Below are 24,116 nucleotides of genomic sequence, written 5' to 3'. Positions count from 1 at the left end.
CTTTCAATCAACAAACCCGAAAATAGTACTCTGAGATCATTTTGAGTTCTCTTTCAACCCTATTTTATCTTTTTAAAACTATTCTTCGTTTTCATTCCATGTTTTCACTGCATTGAAATTAAAATTATTTTTCTTTCATTCGGTATAAAAAGACTTGAATTCAGTACTCAGCACAGACTCAACAAAGATAAATTAAGATGAAACATATTTCTCACTGTCACCAGTCATGTCAAATTTGAATTTTCAAAACATTAACTGCCGCCTTAAAATTGAGATGCTAATAAAAAGATTCATTTGAAATATACAATATAATGGAAAGTTTCTAAATTAGTTCGAGTTAAGTATAACTTAGAATGAGTAATTTTGAGTTTTGTATTCCTTTACAAAAGGACGAGCTCCTAGAATCTCACGCTGGTAAATATCACGTCGAAGATGTCGTTCAGCCGCGATTGTTGTTATCGAAGCTACAGGGTTTGTATAATTTTTTGGTAAATTTTATTTATTATATAGTTCTTCATTGAACATTAGTTTCTATAACTGACTAGTAATAATAAATATTAAGAAGAACAGTTATTATGTAGGTACACACTATTGTTATGATCCAAAGCAAATGTTTTCCTGTTTGTAGATGCAGCCCGAGCTTACAACTCCGAGAATATTGATTACATACTTGAACATTTCGATACATATTTTTCGATTATTGTGCATGGAACTAAACTGGAATGGAATGTCATAAATAAAGGTACCCAGAAATTTAAAAAAAAATTCATAACTATACTAATATTATAACTAATAAAAACTCTTTTTCTTTTTAGTTTGAAATACATGGTAAAAATAGTGAACATATTTTACACATTTTTAATGTTATATGAAACTGTGCCGCATAAGTGGAACATGCAGAGCCTTGAATATCTGAGAGAGGCACAGTCAATGATCATCAGCAATGTGTTAAGATAGTTGATAATATTTTAGAAATTCAATTCAAATGTGAATAATTCTTATAACTAGTGAGAGTTGTGGATGGCGGTGTATAGTAGCAAATTTTGTGTTTCCTAGGGCAGTGTAGCCTAGTGCAATAGGGCATATGTTACCATCACCGGTGTAGCTTAGTAGGTCTGAGTTCTATATCACTGTCGAATTAAGGACAATGCCTGTAACTAGCAGTGGGCTATTTAATTAGGCTGATAATGACTACTTGTGTAACATTACAATGCAAAATGTGTAATTCTCTACAGGATTTGAGCATATGATAAGAACTGTTAAAAGTCTCTGTGTACATTTGGAGCCAATACTTCAAGAACAGACTCTAGATGAAGACCTGCGTGTTAAAAATTTAAACATTGTGAAGATGGTCATGTATTTATTTACAGAAATCATAAAAATTAAAGATGTCAAATTAGCTGCAGATGTAAGTATATTTTATAGAGTCACTGGTTGTTAGGATTAACTTGACCTGCGTTAAAATAATAAATACATGTGTATGTGTTAAAATAATAAATGTTGGTTTGTGTAAAGGATTGAGTAACAATGCAATAGCCTAGTGTCCTTATTATGACAATGCAAATCAATGGATTTCTTTTGAATGGTGTATCGTTTTCTCCAGGCCTCAGAGAGCATGTAATCTGTTCTTAAAAAACATTGTCTCAGATAGCTTATATTAATTATTGTTAACAAAGAAAACCCACCGAACATAATTATTCATCATGGTCTTGGAATTTGTTCCATCAAATATATAAGAAAAACATCTACGTGATTGGTTTACCACCACTTTTACATAGATTATGATATCTATTCAGACAAGCACCCACCTTGGGTATAACTCAAATTCAAGCTATTCTTGATAGCAATTCTCATAATATTTTGCAGAAATTAAAAAAATTAACATTAGGTAAAAAGGGTAAAAAGGCAGCATCTGATGAAGATGAATTATGTGGCTGGACAGAGGCTGATAAACAAGCTGCCTTAATCTCTTTACATCTGCTTCTCCAACAACCTCTTTCACACCTCTGGGATCCACCATTAGCCGAACACAATTTTGTGACGTAAGTTTCCAGCTTTATCTGTATTATATGAAGAAACTGTTAATGTTTGTTGAAGTAAAGCAACCAACAAGCATATACTTAATATTTCACTAAGTGTAATCATAATTATTGGTTTATTAGTTATATTACTTTATATTTCAAATAAGTCTATAAACATGCTATAAATAAGAACATAATAAATAGCCACAACTCAGCTTTTAAATACGCACAATTGGATTGGCTATAACCAATCTATCTAGATATGTAAATAATTATTTTTGTATTCAATATTTTACTATTTTTTCAGAATGGTAGCTGAACCTTGTTACAAAGCCTTAGAAGAACAAATAGTTAAGAACAAAACAGTCAGAGAAATAGTTTTTCAAATACTAGGTGTCCTCATAAAGAAATATAACCATGGGACATCTTGTCTGATAAAACTAGTTCAGGTAATTAAGGGAATAATGAATATTAATGCTGCCTGATATAGGCCGGCTAGGCTTTGTTTGCGCGTCGGTACTTTCAATGAGTATACAAAGATAGATCAGTAAATGCTGAAACTCCTCAATCAACCTCTGTCTTTAATCTAATACATTCGGCGGTTGCTAGAATGCCCTATATATATTACCACAACCCACACAATAGGTAGTTTTCAGGTATTATTTATTGTATAGTAAGTTTAAAATACGTGTATAGAAAATCATAAAATAGTCAAATATTAGTAAGGTACTTAGTATGACTTAATGGATTGTGTATATTCTTTTCATATTATATAAGTAATCATCAGATTGCAATTATAATTATAATGCCTTTTTTCCTTTTTAGATTTTACAAATGGCAGAACACTCTGTATCTCCAATATGTGCTGGGGTAGTACAGTTAACTAAAGATTTCGGCCTTGGAACATTTGGACCACAAATGGTATGATTTTTAATATATCTAGAAGTCATTTATGCATGTTACTCATGATGGAATGTAGAATGATTTTGCATAAACCATTCTACATTCCATTTGAATAAAAGTTATCGATATTTTTTTTTGGAATAAAATAAAATAATAATTCAAAAAAATTAATCTGAAATCGTATTTTCAGTTACAACTGTAGCCACCACAAGATGCTTTAGTAATGGGTATCTTAAAGTTTTTATATTTACATTTTTGAATCAATATTAAAACTGTTTGATTTCTTGGGTCTTTTACAAAACTTACTGAGACAGCCACGCAAATGTTTAAACAAATATTTGTGAATGCTAGGTTCGTGAAATAGCAGAAGCCCTGGCATCGACTGAGGAAGAAAATGGAGGTGTTGCCACAGAACAAGGGGCTGCCAAAAACTGTGGAGCGTTTTTACTGGAGCTAACCAAGGAATTGCCCAAAGAAATGACCAATGCTATTGCCACTATACAACCATATTTGGAAAGTGATGAGGTAAAATTCGAATTTTTAAAGAATGATGTATTCACCAAACCACAATTTTGAAACTGTGGTAAAAAACTACAACAATGTTATGTAAACTGAGACACATTCTGAATACAAAATTAATTATGTATTATACATACAGAAAAAATCTATTTATTATATTTAAATTATTCTACTCTAGACATTCAATATTACTCTTAGGTAACATTGAAGAAAATGGTTTGATTTAGCACAATATATATGAAAAAAGACAGACAAACAGTCATAGTAATTTGGTTTAAACTACTACTTCCTTACTAATATTATAAATGCGAGTGTATTTGTAGGTTTGTTGGTCGTCCTGCACTTCGTAAGTAAGCAAACAATCAACTTGATTTTGACATAGATTTGGGGATAGGATGAACAGTAACATTGGTTACTTTTTATCACAGGATAACTAACCGCGGGAATTGTAAAAAGTCGTAATAAACGCGGAAGAAGAACGACAGGGAAAAGCTAGTTCTTAATTATTTACTAACTTGTTGCCAAAAAAAATGTTGGTTAGTTGATTAGTTAGGGCGAGAAGAAACGACAAACAAACACTTTCGCATTTACAATATTAGTAAGAATGAACTTATGTGTGTTTTTTTTTTAATTTCAGTCATATACGATCCGAATTAGTGTCCTCGGTATGATGTGCGAAATATTGAGCGTGGAACTACGCGGTGAGGGGCTCAGCGATGAGCAACGCATTCAACGCGACGACTTCCTCGACGATCTCTACGAGCACATGCTCGATCTCTCCGCGTACGTGCGACACAAGGCAAGTCTGTCTATAAATCTGTCTGTGCATCTAGAATCAGTGGCGTGCACTTCATACATGCACAAAAGCACTGCCTACCTTAAAATATTTTCAAACTTCGTATAGGGGGAGGATTTACCCATTAATTGCCGTCTCCCTACTTTGTGCCTACCCCAGTGAAAAACATTGTGCATGCCAATGTCACAACCTATATAAAGTCTTCGGTATGATGTGCGAGTTACTTAACGTGTAGCTATGCGGCAAGGGGCTCACAGATAAGCAACGCATGAAACTAGATAATCTATCACAAGAGTTTAGGCCGCGGTCCGCCAAGCTGGCCAAGTGCTGATTGGTCGAAAGGGTGTGACCCTTTGAGATCATTATCGAGGTGAAAACATAAGCTAAAGTTTCGTGCAGGGATTCGAACTCGGTGTCCCGAAAGTGAAGTGGAAGTCCTGCTAGTCGCGCGCACTTACTTATAAGCGCAAAATTAAAAATCTGTTTGTTACGTAATCCTCTTTTATTTTTATTTTTATTATAGTTTGTAGTATCTTTTGTATTTTTTTATATTTATCTCTTTAGTTTTAGGTTCTGTATATTGAAGAACGTCTATATTTCATGATGCATGCAGAGTTAGCCTGTAAGTAGGGTATACAATGTAAAATTCAGAATATTACCGTTTACCGTTTATAATAATTTTAAGGCATTATATATAACGTTGGCTTCCTAAATAAATAAATAGAGGGTATATGCACAGGGTAAACAGATGATATAAAATTAAGATAATATCCAGTACGAGTTATAAAAAAGGTAAGGATAGGCATTGTAAGAGTTATAAAAAGCCTACCCTTTAGTTTTTATAACTCTCACTGGAGACCGCTCATGAGGTCGCGGGCAACAGCTGGTATATATAATATATCTGTATATTATAAGTATTTATGTAAATCATTTATAAAAATATTCATCAGTCATCTTAGTACCCTTAACACAAGCTACGCTTACCTTGGGGCTAGATGGCGATTTGTGTATTGTCGTAGTATTTTTATTTTTAATTATTTGTATGATTATTTGAATTTTAACGTTCAGGTACTGCAGTTCTGGTACCGGCTTATGCGCGAGTTGTGCATACCGGTGACGCGGCAACGTAGCGTATTGCAGCGCGCTATCGGTCGACTACGCGACAAGGCGGCGCTCGTCAGAAAAGCTGCCATACAATTGCTCAAAGTAAGGTTTTTTTTTTAAATCCATACTAATATTGTATTAATAAATAGCAGTAGCCACGCGAAGTATACCACAAAAAGTTAAGAACAACAAACGAATAAGCAGAAACTTAAAGTAGTTGGATACTAAATGCGGTTAAATACTTATCGCTTAGTAGTGATCCCTGCCTGGCAACCTTAAATTAGGAAGACAAAAAGGTATAGGATAGTGTTCCCCGTATATTATTAAAAACTTTATATACGAATAACAACATACTAATACATAAACTAGACTATACATGTAAAACAATTCTAAGAATAAAAGTCGCCTTCATAATATATAACTTTATAATATAATATTTACTGTGACATTATGTTATATGTATAAAGTATAAATAATCGTATATTGTGCAAGTTAAGTTTGTGTGGGTTCGGTGTCTTGTATTGTGAAAAAATGCTAGTAAAACTTCGTTTTGGGAGATGTTATGCTCAAAGGCAGCGAACGATACGATCTCAGGTCGGACTGCACTCTAAAAAATTAGAAAATAAGGAATTTTTCAGCTTAGTTTTTGACGAAATTTCGACACATGGTCATATTTGCGCATAAAACATTTGAAGTGCGAACTAAATAGCAACATTTTAAACACTTGCACTAACTCGACTAACGTGCGTTTAATGACGCACGTTTGTCGAGATATTTCTCCGTCAAATTAGGATTCGTCCGCATATCAGAATACAGAAAAAAATATTCCAAGCTCAGCACGGGCAGGAGACAATTATATCTCCAGGGAAAGGATATAAATTAATCTTTTCTCACAGCTTTATCAACTCTCAGAGCACTGGCACACAAGTGGAAATAATATCCAAATAATATATGTGTATTAATAAATGGGGGTTAACTTTTCCTAATCCATATTACAGAGATTTAGCAGGTCAGGGGATATAATTTTTATCTCCCGCCCGTGCTAGCCCTGCAGGAACTCCCTGCGCTCACCACAGGTTCGCTATGTCGGACATCTTTATGGCTCTGTGATATTAAATTCCTTTTTAATTTCAGGTGTTCTTAGAATGTAATCCATTCTCTGCCCAATTAAAACTTAAAGTATTAGAGGAGCAATTGGAGACGGAACAGAAAATATTGGAGGACCTTCAAAAAAGAATTAACCCGCGACCGGATCCAGAGCTTGTAAAGAAATGGGAGAAAATCGAAAAGGATGTTGTCAAAACGATCAAAGAAAATATGGACACCCTAACCCAAGATGAGCCAGAACTGTCTCAAGCTACGTTGGAGAATTTGTACGTAGCAATACGCAGAAGTGTACAGGAAAAGGATTACTTTAAAGCCTATCTGATTGTGAAGCACACAGAGCGGCAATATCCCGATGCGAAGTTGTTGAGATGTGATATGGAAAAAAGTGATCAGGTATTTTTTTTAGTCTGTTACGAAAGCTTCTTCACGCAATTTTTATTTAAATTATAGATAAAACTATTTTCATGTGATTAATCGAATGATCATTTTATTTTCGTTCCTATTCACCGATCAAATACTTCTTAAATACTATGTAGAGTCTAAAACGTCAAGAAATTGTAACTTCTCCATGAAGTAAGGAGTTTTCAGCTAAGCTTTTGACGTTAAATAAACTATAAGCAAAAAGCACACTCCACGCTTTTGCATTGTGTGTTTTGTAAAAGTATTCAGTCATCAGTCTTAAAAACTGTGAGTCTTAAGTGTTTTTGTAAAATAATTTAATATAAATTAAGTACAGCTACACTTGTGCACGTAAATTTTGCTATAAAAATCAACTGACCTAATTTGGTAACATTGCCCGACGCCGGCTCAGAAGCATGGATAAACTAATAATGGTAGGTAATGTGGGAGTATGTAAGAGAGCACGCGGCCGTTCATAGCTATTACAGTAGCTATAAAAAAGGCCGATAGACAAAACAGCTGTTTATTAAACAATGCAACTGAAACTGAAACTTAAATCCGGACATGACATACCAAAAAGACAGTAATATAGAAGAATTATGAGAATACATTTGTAACTGATGTTATAATAATGAAGTATTTGTTGATCAATGTGCAGGAACAAAAAAAATTACTAAAATCTTTTTCTTAATCATATTGAAAGTCTTGTGATTTATATTTGAAATTATACCACGTGTAACCGAATTACGAAATAATATTGAAGTATGCATAAGTATATTTCATAAGTAATAACCCTGTAAAAATAATAAATCAAATAGAGCATATTTATTTCTTCATTCAAACGAATTTAAAACATTCGAAGTTTACTTATGACAACCCTATTAAAGATAAAAGACCGACACGTGCATAGCACCTACGCTACGCGACGCGTACCTAATAAGGTGACAGGCGTCACTTGATTTTACTTTGGATGTGATGTTAGGGCTGTATCTGATTTCTTTCAGTAAAAACTATGATTGCCATAGTTTTACCCATTACCTAGTAGCGTTGCGGTTTCCCAGATAAGTCTCTGAGACAGTAAATAATGTAAAGCCTCTGAAGTATTATTTCGTTTTTCATTTACAGGTTGTATAATGCCCTTTTTTTTTATAAGCGATAGGCCAGCGCTTGACGACAATCATGCCCGTTAGAAAGCAATGCGGTCTAGGTTGGAGCACGCTTGCCTAGTAAAAGCCTTTTCACTCTAGCGTTGAAGGTACTCAAATTATACGTGGCAGGAAACACAGTTGCCGGGAGGGCGTTCCACTCCTTAGCGGCACGTATCAGAAAGGTGGATAAAAAACGTTTCGTGCGTGTTGATGGAATATCAACCACATAAAGAAGCCACCGCTCACGGTGTCTCGCTGTTCTGTGGTAGAACGGGGAAGGAGGAACAAGTTCATGAGCACACTCACCGACCCCTAATAACAAATATTCTCTTTAATTATGGAAACTTCGTAATAGTTAAATAAAGAAATACCCTTCTGTCTCTAGCTGGATTACTTCGTAGCGCTTCTTCGTAACATCTTTGTGATACCGGAGAGACGGCAATCCCTTACGCAGCAATGCGAAAACGAACTAGCATTACACAAAAGATTGGAAGAGAAGGAAAGCATCGTGGCTTTCCTCCAAGAGTCAGTTCACTTCAGTCAATTGATCGCTGAAGCGATACCTCTAATTAACTCGTTGTTGATGTCGAAACAAGCGGGTGACGTCAGCGAGGCGATAGACTTCTTCACTACAGCACACCACTTTAATATCGAGTCGGCTAAAGTGGGCGTGGCTAATATGTTGCAACTGGTCTGGTCACCTGATCAGGTGAGTACTTTTACTTTATATCACTTTTGGGTGTTTATATTATGACTTGCACAATTTGTTTTTTGTTTTATTATACTTTGTAACGGCAGATATATTTTTTTTATTTCTCTAAAAGTTGCAATCTCACCTGCAACCTGATGGATTTAATATAATTGCCATACGGTCATTGCCAATATATGGCAATTATATTAAATCCATACCTCTTAATCCTACGATACGAACTTGCAGGGAAAGATTACCACTATATTCACTCGATTCGTTACGTACGCACTATGCTCGAAATGCTCCAACATTTCGCGCGCTCTCGTTTTTTAATTACATGATTGCTCAGAACCAACAAATTGACATATTTAATATAAGTTTAGCCAAGTTCCTAAATTATATTCAGACAAATTAACTTATATTTTTGTAATGTACATCTGTAACTGACTTAATATACGTTTTGGCTAGCTGTAAGTATACTAAGGATATTCATAAATAAATAAATAAATAAATACCTCTTATCGGCTTCTACGCGGCATCTACAAAAATCCTGATACTATTCAAATATGAGAAAAATCTAAGTTAGTTCGATCCCTGGCAAGGTCAATTTGGGAATTTATTATTATTGAATTTTCCCTCAATTGGTCTGGTTCAGCTAAACGTTTACTGGCACACATTATATATTTTTTAATAATGGCTTAGGAAAAACGCGAGGCAGTGGAACGCGCCTACCGCGATATGTATCTCGAATGCGACAGTAAAGCTGAGCGAGCACGGGCCTTCACCATCGCCAGCAAACTTGTATCGCTCATGGGTCACGTGGACCGCGGCAGCGCACTCGCACTGGAGCACCTCGTTGACAAGTGGCTGGCTAAAGGTGACATCACACCTGCCATCATTCAGGTTTTGTTTTTTTTTTATTACGACATTACACACATTGCCATCTACAGGCTAGTCAACAAGTTCAAAACCGTGTTATTTATTGATCACGCCCCTAAACTATGAGTATAACAAACAAAAAAATTGCAGATGTTATTAACAAATTCAGATAAAATAATATTATTATTAAAACCTCAAAAACTACTAATTCTTACTGTAGTCATATAAAAAATGCTTTGCTACCCATGCATTCCATAGTAGGATACTTATAAAAATCATGATGAACGAAAAGACATAGTTGGTCTTTCTGTTGAACGCATTGCAGAACTGTCTTGTGTGGAGCTGGAGCGATTTATAATAGTGAGTGTATACCGACCCCCTTCAGGTGATTTTAGCGATTTCGAGAATGTCATGGAGGATGTACTAAAGCGTTTGTGTCTTTCTACTAAAAAAGTAATTGTATGTGGCGATTTCAATGTCGACATTTTACTAGAAAATGCAACAACTGCTAGATTGCTTAACTTATTTAAATGTTTTAATTTGTGTCACACTTTTAGTGAACCTACTAGAGTAACTGCAACTTCAGCATCCTGCTTAGATAATATTTTTTTCAATTGTGACATTTTAGATAAAAGAATAATTAATAATTTAAGGTCAGATCATTGTGGTCAACTTATTACTGTTTTAAATACTATCAATAAAAGCAGACAAATTATAAAGTGTAGGCCAATAACTAAGACTAAATTAATGCGATTTAAACGTGAAATTACTGCGAAAATCCCTGGTATTGCGTGCGAACATTTTCATCCGGACAGTCTTTATAGTGCACTATTTAATACTATAAACAACGAATTTAATAGAGTATTCAACTTTAAGCACATCAATGTCAGTAATAAATTAAAATTTAGTGACTGGGCTACTGTAGGTATATATAAAAGTAGGGAGAAGTTGTATGAGCTGTATGATGAAAAACAATTTAATCATACTCCAACTTTCGTAGAACACGTAAAAAAATACTCTAAAATATTTAAGAATGTTTGCACTAATGCGAAATCGCTACACATTAAATATAGTATAATGAAATCTGATAACAAAATACAAACAACCTGGAAAATAGTTAATTACGAGTCAGGAAAAACTAAATCTCGTGATGTGGATTTTGAACTTATTGTTGATAACAATAAAGTGACGTCTGACAGGGAGGTTGCTAATACTTTCGAAAACTTCTTTCAGAATGTTCCCATTTTGTTAACAGATTCTCTAAGCTCTTCACCAATAGCAGCTCAGCGTATATTGAGAGATAATGTTAAAGAGTGCAATGTTTTATTTAATTTTAAACATATATCTGCAATAGATATTGTAAAGAATTTCAGGTTATTAAAGTTGAAAAAAACCGGTGATCTGTGGGGTATGTCGGTGATGGTCATTTCTAACATTATTGACGTTATTGCCCCTTATCTAGCTGTAATTTTTAATGAATGTGTTGATATGGGTATTTTTCCGAACCTAATGAAATGTAGTAAATTAATACCCCTTTTTAAATCCGGTCATAAAAATGACCTTAACAATTACAGGCCTATTTCAATCTTGCCAACTCTTAGTAAGGTCTTTGAAAAAATTATACTTTATCAACTTTTAAATCATTTTAATGTAAATAACTTACTTCATCCGGAGCAGTACGGCTTCACTAAAGGTCGTAGTACAACGGATGCAGGCGCAAGACTCATAAAGCATATTTACGATGCCTGGGAACGTTCGCAGAATGCCATTGGTGTTTTCTGTGATCTGTCCAAAGCATTCGATTGCGTTGAACACAAAACGTTGTTATTAAAACTAAGCCACTATGGCATCAAAAACGTTGCACTCAATTTAATTGCCTCTTATCTAAGTGATAGAGTTCAAAGGGTATGCGTAAAAGACATAGAGTCTAAGGGATCATCTGCCTTAATGGGTGTCCCACAAGGCTCAATTTTGGGTCCCTTATTATTTCTGGTGTATATAAATGATCTGCCACACCATGTCAGGGGCACTTGTGAGATTGTACTGTTTGCAGATGATACATCTCTCATTTTTAAGACTGATAGAAACAAAGATAATTTTGACGACGTAAACCGTGCTTTGTCACATGTGTCAGACTGGTTTACTGTTAATAACTTACTTTTAAATGCAAAAAAAACTAAGTGTTTGGAATTGGTTTTGCCTAACGTAAAAAAAATTGATAAAAACATCATAATAAATGGAGAAACACTTGAAATAGAAAACTCCACTGTTTTTCTAGGAGTGACCTTAGATTGTAAGCTACAGTGGGGTACCCATATAGAAAGCCTAGCGAGTAAACTCAGCTCGGCTGCATATGCAATCAGGAAAATTAGACAGCTTACCGATGTTGAAACAGCTAGGCTTGTTTATTTCGCATACTTTCACAGTATTATGTCCTATGGGATCTTGCTGTGGGGAAAAGCTGCAGATATTGAAAGTATATTTATACTACAGAAAAGAGCCGTACGATCAATATATAAACTTGGATCACGCGAATCGCTTCGTGAAAAATTTAAACAAATAGGTATTCTTACAGTAGCTTCGCAATACATTTATAGTAATATAGTCTTTGTGAGGCAAAATATTACTCTTTATAAATCAAAAGCTGAAATTAACAATCGACTTACCAGAAACGGTCATAAATTAGTGATATCTGCATATCGTCTGCGAAAGGTGCAGAACTCCTTTGTGGGGTTGAGTATACGCTTTTACAACATGATTCCTAAGGAAATTCTTGACCTACCAATGCATACATTTAAAAAATGTGTAAAAACGCATCTAGTACAGCGAGGTTACTATACATTTGATGAATTCCTCAATGACAAGGTAGAATGGAAGCAGCCAGCCTCGCTCTCATCTCCCGCAAGATAGCAAAATGATTGTAAATGTTGATGTTGGAAAAGAGCAACTACTGAGTTTCTTGCCGGCTCTTCTCGGTAGAATCTGCTTTCCGAACCGGTGGTAGAGTCACACAAACATGCATACTTGACGTTTCAAAAGTGCTTATAAAGTAGGCCTACTTGAAATAAATGAATTTTAATTTGAATCAATATGAAAAAAAAATCAATATGGAGTAGAAGCAGGCGGGGTGTTACTTTACGGAATTCCATAATATATATAGAAAATTAAGCTTAATTTGCTATAGGTACCTTCTCAGCAGGAGTACCATAAGAAGATGTTGAGTTTACAATGAATAATTGTTAAACCAAGAATTATTCATTGGAAAGTCAACATCTCCTGAGGATTATCCGATGTCGAAGCAAAATAAGATTAATTTTTATAGAAAAAATAATCGTTTTAGGTCTTCTGGGAAATGTTTCTGAAGAAGATCGATGGCACAACAGACATGGATAGCTACGCGGCGTTGTCATTACTAGTTATGATCTCCAAAGCCAAACCATCAGTAGCTTTAGCAAATATCGAAGTGATACAGGCGCACGGTTTAACTGGAGATTATAATTCAAGGAGATTGAGTGCTGAGCTACTCACATCGCTATCGAAAAAGAACCAAAGATATCCAGCGGATCACACTATATTCACGACATTATACGAAAGTCTAATGGAAACGTTTTCAAGCTCCGATAAGTTTAGTTCCTTCGCCGCTAGTTCCATCGACTTTATTTACGCGGTTTGCGATACTCCCGATGTTATGTGCACGAAAATTCTAACGGAAATGTATAAACGTATCGAGGAAATGTGTAAAAGTATCGAGGACACCCTTGTAAAGGACGGCGAAGAAGAAGCTAGTATCCCATATGAATTGTTGACTCGATTTATATTTGTATTGGGACATATTGCGCTGCAGCAACTTATTTACTTGGACATTAGTGTTTACAGCGAGCTCCGAAGGAGAAATCAGGTAATCACACGAATCAGGTAATATTGAATGCGAAGGTTTTTGAAGATGTTTGCATAACGCGTAAACTCCTAAACGGATTTGAATAAATTTTTAAGATTAACGGTATTGAGATTCAGTATTATTTTTGGATCTGTTGGATCAAGATATATATCCCCACATAAAATATTTAGCCCCATAGAAAGACTATCCAGATAAAGTCACAGGATAATTTTTTGCTTGACACTTGGCCAACCTAAGTGTAAAGAAATATAAAAAAAACATCACAAACTAGTAGTTATAGAAAAACGAAGCTTTGATTTGATCGCAACACTCTTCTTTATTATTAACGTTCAGTTTTTAATGTAGAATTAAACTTTGGAAAAGAAAATCTATATACTAAATAAGACGCATGATCGTAGCTAAAAATTACCTGCCTATCCAAACAAAAACTCTAAATCCTATGTCGTAACTAGTTGCTTTTGATGCTTGGGGTCATTGAAAACTGATATGACTCAACACATGTCTTGTGGCGTCGAATTAAATGCCGCGTTATAGTTGTTTCCGGTCTCAAGAAAGCACATTTTTAGGTACGTGAAGAACGTAAAGCTGAAGAAAAGCGAAAGAAGAAAGTTGGTGCGTTCGCGACGCCGGCCCGCCGCGGACGGATCGACGACTTGCGGCGACAGACACTGATGAACGCGAGCAACGCCAGCGCGTCTTCACGCGGCCAACGGTCAGCCAGTGTTGTGTCGAATAAAGGACCATCGGTAATATATGTTTTCTATTTTAATTAACAGGTATTTATCAAATAAAAATAAATGGTTTTAGTATCTTCCATTAGTAGTAAGATATTTTTGACTTGACTATCAAGTCAAGTCAAAAATATCTTTATTAAAGTAGTGCCCATAGATGGCTCTTTTAATGCGTACATTACATAAAACATGTGAATGGTACAAAATCAAATGTCCTTTAGTTAGTGGCGTACATATAGGGTATGGACAGGGTATGCAGATAATATTAAATGGCCTACCCTAATGTATTTATAACTCGTACTGGATATTTTCTTCATTTTTTAACATCTTCCTCAAAAAAATATTACTTATCTATGTAATTGAGTATTATGTAAGTTTATAATAGCATAAATATATATCATAAATATCTATTATTGTGTGTATACATTTATATCGGTATTTTTGTAGTTAATATGTAAATGTAGTATGTATGTTCATGTAAGTTTATTTTATTTTTGCAACATCCTTTATGCACCACCCACTATCCACTTTTTTATTGGCTTCGTACGCTCAGGTTGCCATTAAAAGGTCACTTTTACTGATAAGGCCGCCTTTGCACCCTAGAACTAATTACTATAACTGTTTTCCTTGTGTTTTTCCTATTGTGTTGCGTTGCAATAAACTTTTATATTCTATTCTATCTGCATAATCTGTGCATACCCTCTACGCACGCCACTGCCTTTAGTATAAACTAATACTAACATAACGATAATCATTCCAAACTGCCCCACATTAATACCTACGTGTCGCCAGTGCGAAGCTGGGATCGTCTCATCGTTAAAAATAACGTCTTTGTTCAGACAAACACAACAATGACCGAAGAAGAGGCCGGCCTAGAAGGCGCCGTGGCGGACGACGCAGACGCTGAGTACGTGCGGAGCGTGTGCGAGCAAAACATCGTGGGTGCGGGCACGACGCTCGCGAGGTACCTGCCACTGCTAAAGTGGCTGCTGTCACATCCAGCACGCTGCACACCGGCACTGCAGGCGGCTGCCGCTCTCACTTTCACAAGGTAAAATAGTTTTAAAAAAAGTTTTTTTTTTTTGAAAAAAAAATTTTATTATACAAGTGGTAAGGGATGATGTAGTCTTAGAAGATAACGAGCTAACCCATTAAGGGGCAGTGGTGCGCACTCCTTACATGCACAAAAGCACTGCCTACCCTAACATTGATATATAACTCGAATAGGAGGATTTGTTTTTTTTTTGTTTACATATAACTACAAGTTATTTCAGTGTTGGTTACACAGCAATAACTACTTCATTAAACCCTCAATAAGTCCTTCCAAAAATCTGGTTGATTGGTTGCTTAGTTTCGGCGTAAAGAAAGGACAAACAAACAAACCAACAAACTTTCGCATTTATAATATTAAAACTTCTATTATAACCATTGGATAGACTGATGTTACTTTGTTTTGGTCTTTATTTAATTCAAAACATTTATGCACTGTGATACGAGTGCCCAAGGAATTAAAATTGTCTTGCTAGAAAAAAATTGGCGCTCCAAATGGAGAAAATATGAAACTGTAATCTGTATTGGGATATTCTAGGGTGGATATAATAGAGGTCAGTAGCCGGCATATACCATTTAATAAGTAAATTTTTCCATCCAAATATGCACAACCAGATCCACCACTTCGCATCGCCCGCGCGCAATACTTCTTATAATAACTTTCCTCAAGAATTGATCTAACAACCGGACTGGCTTTCAGTATACACGAACAAAAGTTCAAAACGACGAAGTGTAGCGAATACAAAAATTTGATTTACTTGTGTCTTGAAGAATGCAAATAGACTATTACAACAATTAAATATTCGATATTTCCTATACTTTTAGAACCATACAAGTGTCAGGTTTAATTGTAACGTTTCATTGCTCTTTTTTCAAAACAGGTACATGTTGGTGTCCAGCATAGTATGCGAAGATGGGCTGGTTTTAATGGTTACCTTGCTGACGAAGTCAAAAACAGTTTCCTTGAGAACCAATCTCACCATCGCCTTTGCAGACTTAACATTGCGATTTCCGAATCTCACTCAACCTTGGACCCACCATATTTACCAGATGTAAGTGTTAATATTGTTACGAGATTATGAACTTTAAGTTCCTAGTATTAATAAACGTTCTTTGTAACAATATTATACAGCAGGGGCCTTATTATCCATAGCATTTTAAACATAATACACTTTTTACTTAAATTTGGAACAGAATTATTACAGTAAGTCCTAGTTTATTTGAGAGATTTGTGGCATTCAATTTAGGTGAAGTTCTACTGATATTTTGAAGTTGTGTATTCTTGTCTTGTAAAGAGAAATTCAGGTTTTTCGGAATAAAAAGTTTTTCAATCGAACTTTTTCAATTCACTTAATAAGAAGAATAAAATGACTAAAAATAACTGATTTGTTTTCCTAATTTTTTTTAACTCGCGTGACATTAAGTCTTCGATTGGAATTAATTAAAAAGTATTTTACTGCTATTTAAATAACCTTGACGATTAAACCAAAAATAAATGGTAGCGATACGAATGTAACCTACTTTTGTTTCTACTAGCGATTTAATAATGTAAACATGTATTTACAGCCTCAGCGACGAGGAGCTTGAGATCCGTCAATGTGCTGTTAAAATGCTGTCATTCCTAGTATTGCATGAGATGGTACGCGTCAAGGGACAGATCGCTGATATGGCTCTGTGCTGTGCTGATAAGGATTCGCGCGTGGCAACAATGACGAAGCTGTTCTTCAAACAACTTTCGCAGAAAGGCAACGCCCTGTATAACGTCATGCCCGATATAATTTCGAGGTTAAGCGATCCAGAACTGAATGTACCTGAGGAGCAGTATAGAGTTATTATGAAGTAAGAAGACTTCATCATATTAACTATTTCATTAGCATACGCTCTGCGAATTCAGTATAATTGAAAGAGGCTTTAGAATGCTGTTGGGCTAACAGCGTTATTGTAGTGCATCTGGAATGTTGGCAAGCCCTTTTATTGGTTTTACATCAGAAGTTAAATATTAGCATCTTTGGTGAAAAGAGCGTGCATAATAAATACATTAAAATAGATAGAAATAGACTCTCGAATCCACAAGTACTGTATTAAATTTCATGTGAGATCTTGTGGAGTTGTTGGAGTTGAAAACTCTTAATTTGGTACTCTTATACGTGTTTTAAGCGAAATAATCATAACTTGCTTCAACGGTAAAAAAACACATCGTGATGAAACCTGCATGCTTGAAAGTTCTCCATAATGGCCATTGAGTCGTGTTGAGTCCACCAATCCGCACTGGGTCATCGTGGTGGACTACAGGCAAACTGCTTCTCGTAGTGGGTGGAGACCAGTGCCCTGTAATGTGTTTATACATGACAAAGTTAATTCAAGTTTTAATTGCAACAACTGTACTGTAATGAGAACATTAATTAGATTATTGTGGTTTAACACTTTTAGATATATAACATCCCTCATCCAAAAAGACAGACAAATGGAAGCCTTAGTGGAAAAGCTGTGTCAACGTTTCAAACTGTCTACGGAGGAAAGACAGTGGCGCGACTTGGCGTACTGTTTGTCATTGTTCAGTTACAACGAGCGGTCATTCCGGAAACTGATTGAGAACCTCGATTGTTACAAGGACAAACTTCACTGTAAAGGTGTTATGGAATCCTTCACAACTATCATGAACAACACATCAAAAACTGCCAGAGTTAATGAAATGAAGGTAAGATGTTTATTTTAACAACATATGACGGTGACATTATCGGTGATATTACATTTGTACTCCGAGAGACAGCGTTTGACATGTACAATTTCTTAAGTCCGGCCTAATATTTAGAATTAAAACTAATACTCAAGTACATGAAATAAAATATAAAAAACACTTTTATGTCGACGTTGAATAGATCATACCTTGTATGTGTTATATGAGAGGTACTGACTAAATTAGGAAAGATAATTTTGAAAACATTTTACAATATAAATATAATTCAGATTAAGCAATTCTCACTTTCAGACTCTAGTCACAGAGCTAGGAGACAAAATAGAGGAATGCTTCGCTGTGAGGGACAGAGAGGAGGTGGAGGGTGATACCGAAGCTGTCGGGGAAAGAGAGTCAAATAGAGTGGAGCCAAAAGCCACGCCACGGAGAAAACCCGCGCAGCGCCGCAACCGACGCCGTTCCAGCTCTAGCCCTGATGAGGTCAGTGACATGTGAAAATTCCTAACTGAACTTTTCTAAAAACTATTAAAACTATGTAACATAATTTTGTTCACTTCCAGAACGATCCACCAGGGAACAGAGAACCCGCAACACCGCTTTCCGTTAGAAAGTCGGCGCGAAAAGGGACACGAAAAAATAAAGTAACTTACGACTATGATTCAGATGAATCAGGTTAGTCAACGAACACATAATGTAAACTGTAAAGTGATGATTTAAACTAATATTGTGCTTTTACTTTCAGCCGACGACGATTTTCAGAAGAAGGATGAAGATGTTTTCAAAAAACCCACTTCTAGAAAAGTTACTCGTAAACGAATTTGATTAGCGTTTTATTATATTTTAAACAACACAAATTGCATTTTTATTTACTTACTAGATGCGGCCCGCGTAAATTATTACGAAGTTATTTCAATCGTACTTGCCAAATATGACATTAAGTACAAATAGTATTTCAACTTATTTAAACAAACGAGTGGGTTGTGGGCGAAAAATGCATCTGCTCATCCTGCTCTTGGAGCTTTATTTTTAATTGTACCCACTATTTGAAATTTCAATCACATAAATATTGCCAATCGCAAATACATGTCCAGAGGACCTAGGGAGTAGGTTTTGCCTTTTATTTAAAATACCTTGATTCCCTGTAACAAACTGCATTACAGATGAGTAGCTTATAAGCACCACTACATATTAGTCGATAGCGCTGGGTAAGCAACGTTGACCCAAGTCAATAAATGGATGGATCTCGGAATTTTGAAAGATAATTTAGTATTCATCAGTCTCGGCTCTTTCCAGATTAGTAATCGTTAAAGAAACAATCGAAAACGCATTGTTAGTGGATGTGTATGCTAAAGGTCGGCTGAGAAGTTCTGTCCTCTATCTCCAATCATATTCATTAGATTAGAAAACTAAACCAATAGTATAACCTATCGAATACAAAAGAATCATTAAAATCGGTTTACATTTGACGGAGTTGTGGTGCAAAATCGTCAACCACTTTCATCCCCTCTGCCTAAGGAATTGAGCTGAATTTCGGGATAAAAAGTATCCTATGTCGTAACTCGTAGTAGGTATGACCTCAAATCGTGCGAAGTTTCATTTGAATTCATTCAGTAGTTCCAAAGTTATGTGTGGCCTAGCTGTTTATTACTATATGTGATTTACTACGATTCATGTTTTTAAGTATAACAAGCTGACCCCGCGAATTTCATTTCGCTTTAATATTATGTACATCACAATGCCTTTGTAAAGTACAATACGTACTGCTCATCTTACTCCGGATTAATGTAGCTCTCTTTAGGCCACATCAACCGTTCTACGTTTATAGACAAACTGACGTGCGCTGTCAGTTGTGTTTTGTTACTAACGGCAAGATTATTCTTTAAATTTTTAAAATATTGTTTTATCGATTATATTATCCTATTCCGGAGTATTAGAAATCCAACAAATAAAAAATAATGAAAATCGGTCCATCCGCTCTCAAGTTATAAATAGTGTAGTTACACGACTTTGTTTTATATATATAGATTATAACCGGCGGTTTCGGCATTGAAATTGACATTTGAGAATGGCTGTAAGAGTTCGGCATTGAAATTGACATTTTAGAATGGCTTTACGGTAACATACCTTTGTTTTTTCCCTACGGGTAAAAAAACTAAAAAGTAATTGTAAACACGAAGAAATTTGGGATAACAAAACGAATTGTAGACTGTAAATATACATAAGCGTTTGAATGTTGAGAGTAATATTCAACTTTAGTGTTAGGACATTATTCTATTTGCATTTTGTTTCATATATGATCCGGCCCACTATTTCCGCTATGTCCATTCACTATAAATGCCGCTCCCTGGTATATCCTCGGTCTAACGTTGAAAGATTTCCTGTACCTGATAGTAAAGTTCCGTGGTCTGTAGAATTTAAGGATTATAAGCCATATACGTATACTTCACCAACGATTGATGGCAAACCTTGGGCAGATAGTGAAATAGGTATAAGATTGAATTTTAATATGTAGTCGTTAGTATGGCTGCAAAATAATCTCTGTTTCTATAGTCGGTAACTGTTATTATAATGCAAAAATCCAATGGTCCTAGAACAGAACATTATCATTATCAATGAACAGGGTTTAGGCTCTAGTCCACACTTTTGAGAACATTACACATGGCATGCAGATTTCCTCAAAATGTTTTCATTCTCAATAAATGCAAGTGATATTAAATTGTGCTAATAATTGTGCGTTTGTTGGGGATCAAACTTGGTTCCCCGCAAGTAAAGCTGAAGACCTTACCATTTCACACAGACCTAGAACACAACAATATGATAATAGCAGTTTTATCCTGTTAGCTGACATAGGTCTGCTTTAGACAATTTTTACAATCGTCCTGTATTCTAGAGTGACACAGGCTTTCTCTCATAGGAGAGGGATAAAGAGCTTAAGACCCTAAATGTTACTGCTATATTTTAGTAATAATAAAGGAGACAGAATGATGTCCTGTCAACAGTGGTAGAAAGTGTTAGTTTAGCCCTTAAAAGTTTCCCAGTTTCTTAAAAAGGTCCCCAGTCCAGTCTTTAAAATTAATAACACTGACTTATAGATTAAAATACTATAATTATTTACAATATCAAAAAATAAATTACAGGTAACCCTGTTTTCAAACCAAAATGGAATGATGTTGATGGAAATGTCAACAGAAAAAGTTATACAGGTTTATATCAAACTAAGGACAATTACCCATTAAATCCAGTTGGGCGGACAGGCATCACAGGAAGGGGGGTGCTTGGCCGTTGGGGACCCAACCATGCAGCTGACCCAGTTGTCACTCGATGGAAAAGATTAAATAACAAAGAGTAGGTAAAAAACTTAATTATGTTTTGAGATGATCCTTTCGTATTCAAATATTTTATATCTAAGCAATGTTTTCATTTTAAAAGAAAAAGGAAGTTTTTATTTTAAGAGAAGAAGGAAGGAATTAACTAAGTAACTACCAGTTAAATGTTAGCATACTAAGTATTTCTCCGAAGAAATTTTTCTAAAACAGTGTTTCAAAAGATAGCCAGCCTATCTGCTACAAGCTCTCTCTCGAAAACTAGGTATTAAGAATTCAGGTTTATTCCACTCACAGCTTAAGATTTAAACTTCAAATGGAATGCCTTTTAATAATAATATTATAGACACATAAATTGTTATCATTTTTAACCTAGAACCTTATTGTCTTCATTTTAGGTCTATTCTACAATTCATAGCCATCAAAAGAAGAGATACAGGAGAGTGGGCACTTCCTGGTGGAATGGTGGACCCTGGAGAAAAAGTTGCAGCCACAGCCATCAGAGAGTTCCAAGAGGAAGCCATGAATTCCTTTGAAGCAACTGAAGGTTTTTATTTTAAAAAGTACTTATATTTATAGCTTCTAAATTTTTTTTCAAGAAGTTTTAAAGTCAGGTAGCCTATAGTATATGCGCTGGAAGTATATGAGTAACATGCACAATCTATAGCCAAGAAGAAAGTAAATCACAATTGGCGTTCAGATATTGTACTCAGAAATTCAATGGTAACATTATACATGGTATAACTTGACGCGGTTTAAGTACGATCTTGCGTTTTTTTACACTCCAAGGGCCTCAGATCTTATTTTCCGTAAATCATATAAGTGTTAACATGCGCTTTTAACAAGTAACATTTCGCGTGAAAATGCCGTCATTCTCATTCTTCATGACAAAATTATTATACTTGATTAGTTATTGTTTTTCAGATGAAAAAGACCAATGGAAGGAGAAATTCGAACAGTTCTTCAGTGGGGGCACAGAGATTTACAGTGGATATGTAGATGATCCACGCAACACTGACAATGCTTGGATGGAAACTGTGGCCTACAATTTCCATGATGAAACTGGTTCACAAGTGGGAGCATTGAAACTTCAAGCTGGTGATGACGCTGTTGGTGTACGCTGGGTGGACGTTACCAATGATTTAAACCTGTATGCTAGCCACAAAGACATTGTCAATGCAGTACTAAAGAAACATACTGAGAAGTAATTTAATTCTCATTTAAGAACAGCTTTAAATTAAATGGCTCATGTAATTTTGTAAGTTTGTTTTTACTTAACACATATTATCATATTCTATTTTTAAATATATTGCTTAATATCTACCAAAACAAACGTTTATAAATGTGCATAAATGTGCAAGTGTTAATAGATTGATTTTGTGTTTTTCATTTAATTATAACCCGTTTTGTTGTGATACGATTCACTGTCAAGTAACGAAAAAATTAAATAAAGTAAAAAATGTAAGGTGTTTGAGTTTGTTTGTAACATTTGGCGCCCTCTAGGCGGAAGAAATAAACATTGGCCGAAATGGGAATTTAAGGCGCTCGAATAAAAGAAAAGAAATAAAATAGTGTTTCTTACATATTGTGATCTTCGTGATAATATATTTAAGAATAAAAAAAAAACATACTAGTAATTTTGTAAAAACTCTTTTATTTTTATCTTTTTTACAAGCTACAACTTTAAGCTAAAAATAAAACGTTACCTTAAAATATATAAATAACATAATAATTAGTTTAATATGGCGTAACTCGTATTTATACATCCACTCAAAAATGTTAGAATGTATCATTCAAGGAAAAATATTAGACTAACTGTCCCATAAATTATACAGGCTCCCAGGTCCCCTAAAATTATTCTATTATGCAGTGAAATCTAAACTGAGCATTAAATCAATGAAAAAATACCATAGGAAATTATTTATATCAACGCAAAGCGTGCGAAATAAAAATGTAGACTGTTGCACGCCGACTAGAGGAATGTGCGGTTCCTGCGGCAGTCTGTATGACCCTGCCGAGCTTCTTGGTTGAACATGCCTTTCGAACCGGCAACACTTGCAGTGTTGACTTGACGTTTCAAAAGTGCTTATGCTTTAACAGGCATATGTAAAATAAATGTAATTTAGATATTTTTTTAAATCACGTATGTTTTTCAAATACATCATCCGAAACATTTCGGTAGCGGATTACGATATCATAATCTTTCATTAGTACGATTGTGGGGCTGTAAAATTTCATAGCAATATTTCTACAAACAACTGTATCAACTGTCAGCCTTAACTTTTTTCATAAGTGGGTAATGTAGCCCCTAGTCATCCGAAATTCATTTGATGTAACAGATTTTATCAGTACTTGGTCCCATGCTTGTAACACTTATTTAGCAGATCTTACTGATGGTTAACGAGTTATTCAACTGTCTTAGTGCCCGTCGATCATGAAGGACGCTCTGCAAGGAATCTTTTTTGATTAGACGTTACTTACTACGGCACAACCCAGTTCTTCGTTAGTAAAAAAGGGCATTCATTAGACAGATATAATATATAGACCCACAACTCAGTGCGAGCATCCACGAAAAAACTGTAGTTAAAAAATTTAAGGACTACACTTAAGCAAAACAGTAATTTTTAGAGAAACACTAATTGATAATTTCATTTCAAAGACTACACCCGATTTATTTTTTACAAGAAACCACAACTTAAAAATATTCTTAAATACATAGCTAGTTTTATTATAAATGCGCAATTGCAATAATGAAGCACAGTTAAAATCGGCCATTAAGATTAACGGGCACTGTTCTAGATACCAGTTACTGATTATAAACCGACAGACATGATGTTTAAAGGTAGAATTCC

General features: G+C 35.1%; 2 protein-coding genes across 3 annotated transcripts; both read left to right on the top strand.

Moving 5' to 3' along the window:
- The first annotated feature begins 353 nt into the window (after positions 1 to 353).
- On the top strand, positions 354 to 18,789 carry LOC120628866 (condensin complex subunit 1). Its single transcript, XM_039897517.1, has 21 exons — positions 354 to 471; positions 629 to 742; positions 1,236 to 1,408; positions 1,867 to 2,042; positions 2,329 to 2,470; positions 2,847 to 2,942; positions 3,276 to 3,449; positions 4,081 to 4,242; positions 5,308 to 5,445; positions 6,478 to 6,843; positions 8,383 to 8,706; positions 9,391 to 9,591; positions 12,908 to 13,465; positions 14,032 to 14,211; positions 15,036 to 15,247; positions 16,128 to 16,298; positions 16,813 to 17,085; positions 17,677 to 17,944; positions 18,236 to 18,421; positions 18,502 to 18,613; positions 18,684 to 18,789. The coding sequence occupies exons 1-21, from the start codon at positions 354 to 356 to the stop codon at positions 18,761 to 18,763; spliced, it is 4,224 nt and encodes a 1,407-aa protein (XP_039753451.1). The 3' UTR covers positions 18,764 to 18,789.
- Positions 18,790 to 20,066: 1,277 nt separating this feature from the next.
- LOC120628869 (ADP-ribose pyrophosphatase, mitochondrial) lies at positions 20,067 to 22,857 on the top strand. Of its 2 annotated transcripts, none has more exons than XM_039897519.1 (4): positions 20,067 to 20,427; positions 21,079 to 21,286; positions 21,663 to 21,827; positions 22,175 to 22,857. In XM_039897519.1, exons 1-4 carry the CDS (start codon positions 20,172 to 20,174, stop codon positions 22,470 to 22,472), a joined length of 927 nt encoding a protein of 308 aa, XP_039753453.1. In that variant the 5' UTR covers positions 20,067 to 20,171; the 3' UTR covers positions 22,473 to 22,857. The 2 variants fall into 2 exon arrangements, with proteins under 2 accessions (XP_039753453.1, XP_039753454.1); XM_039897520.1 differs by having other exon boundaries at positions 20,070 to 20,427; positions 21,663 to 21,811; positions 22,189 to 22,851.
- The last annotated feature ends 1,259 nt before the right edge of the window (positions 22,858 to 24,116 follow it).

The sequence above is a fragment of the Pararge aegeria genome, chromosome 13, assembly GCF_905163445.1.
Source record: "Pararge aegeria chromosome 13, ilParAegt1.1, whole genome shotgun sequence".
In the NCBI taxonomy this organism is placed as follows: Eukaryota; Metazoa; Arthropoda; class Insecta; order Lepidoptera; family Nymphalidae; genus Pararge; species Pararge aegeria.
Note: the sequence above shows the minus strand (reverse complement) of the source record. Positions and strands in the feature narration are given on the sequence as shown.

Excerpts from the sequence above, each read along its gene's own strand:
- LOC120628869 (XM_039897519.1), top strand. The coding sequence starts at position 20,172 with ATGTTGAGAGTAATATTCAACTTTAGTGTTAGGACATTATTCTATTTG. Across the intron at positions 20,428-21,078 it reads TTGGGCAGATAGTGAAATAG|GTAACCCTGTTTTCAAACCA; the intron begins GTATAAGATTGA and ends AATAAATTACAG. Across the intron at positions 21,828-22,174 it reads GAAGGTTTTTATTTTAAAAA|TTATTGTTTTTCAGATGAAA; the intron begins GTACTTATATTT and ends ATACTTGATTAG.
- LOC120628866 (XM_039897517.1), top strand. The coding sequence starts at position 354 with ATGAGTAATTTTGAGTTTTGTATTCCTTTACAAAAGGACGAGCTCCTA. Across the intron at positions 8,707-9,390 it reads TGGTCTGGTCACCTGATCAG|GAAAAACGCGAGGCAGTGGA; the intron begins GTGAGTACTTTT and ends ATAATGGCTTAG. Across the intron at positions 18,422-18,501 it reads CCAGCTCTAGCCCTGATGAG|AACGATCCACCAGGGAACAG; the intron begins GTCAGTGACATG and ends GTTCACTTCCAG.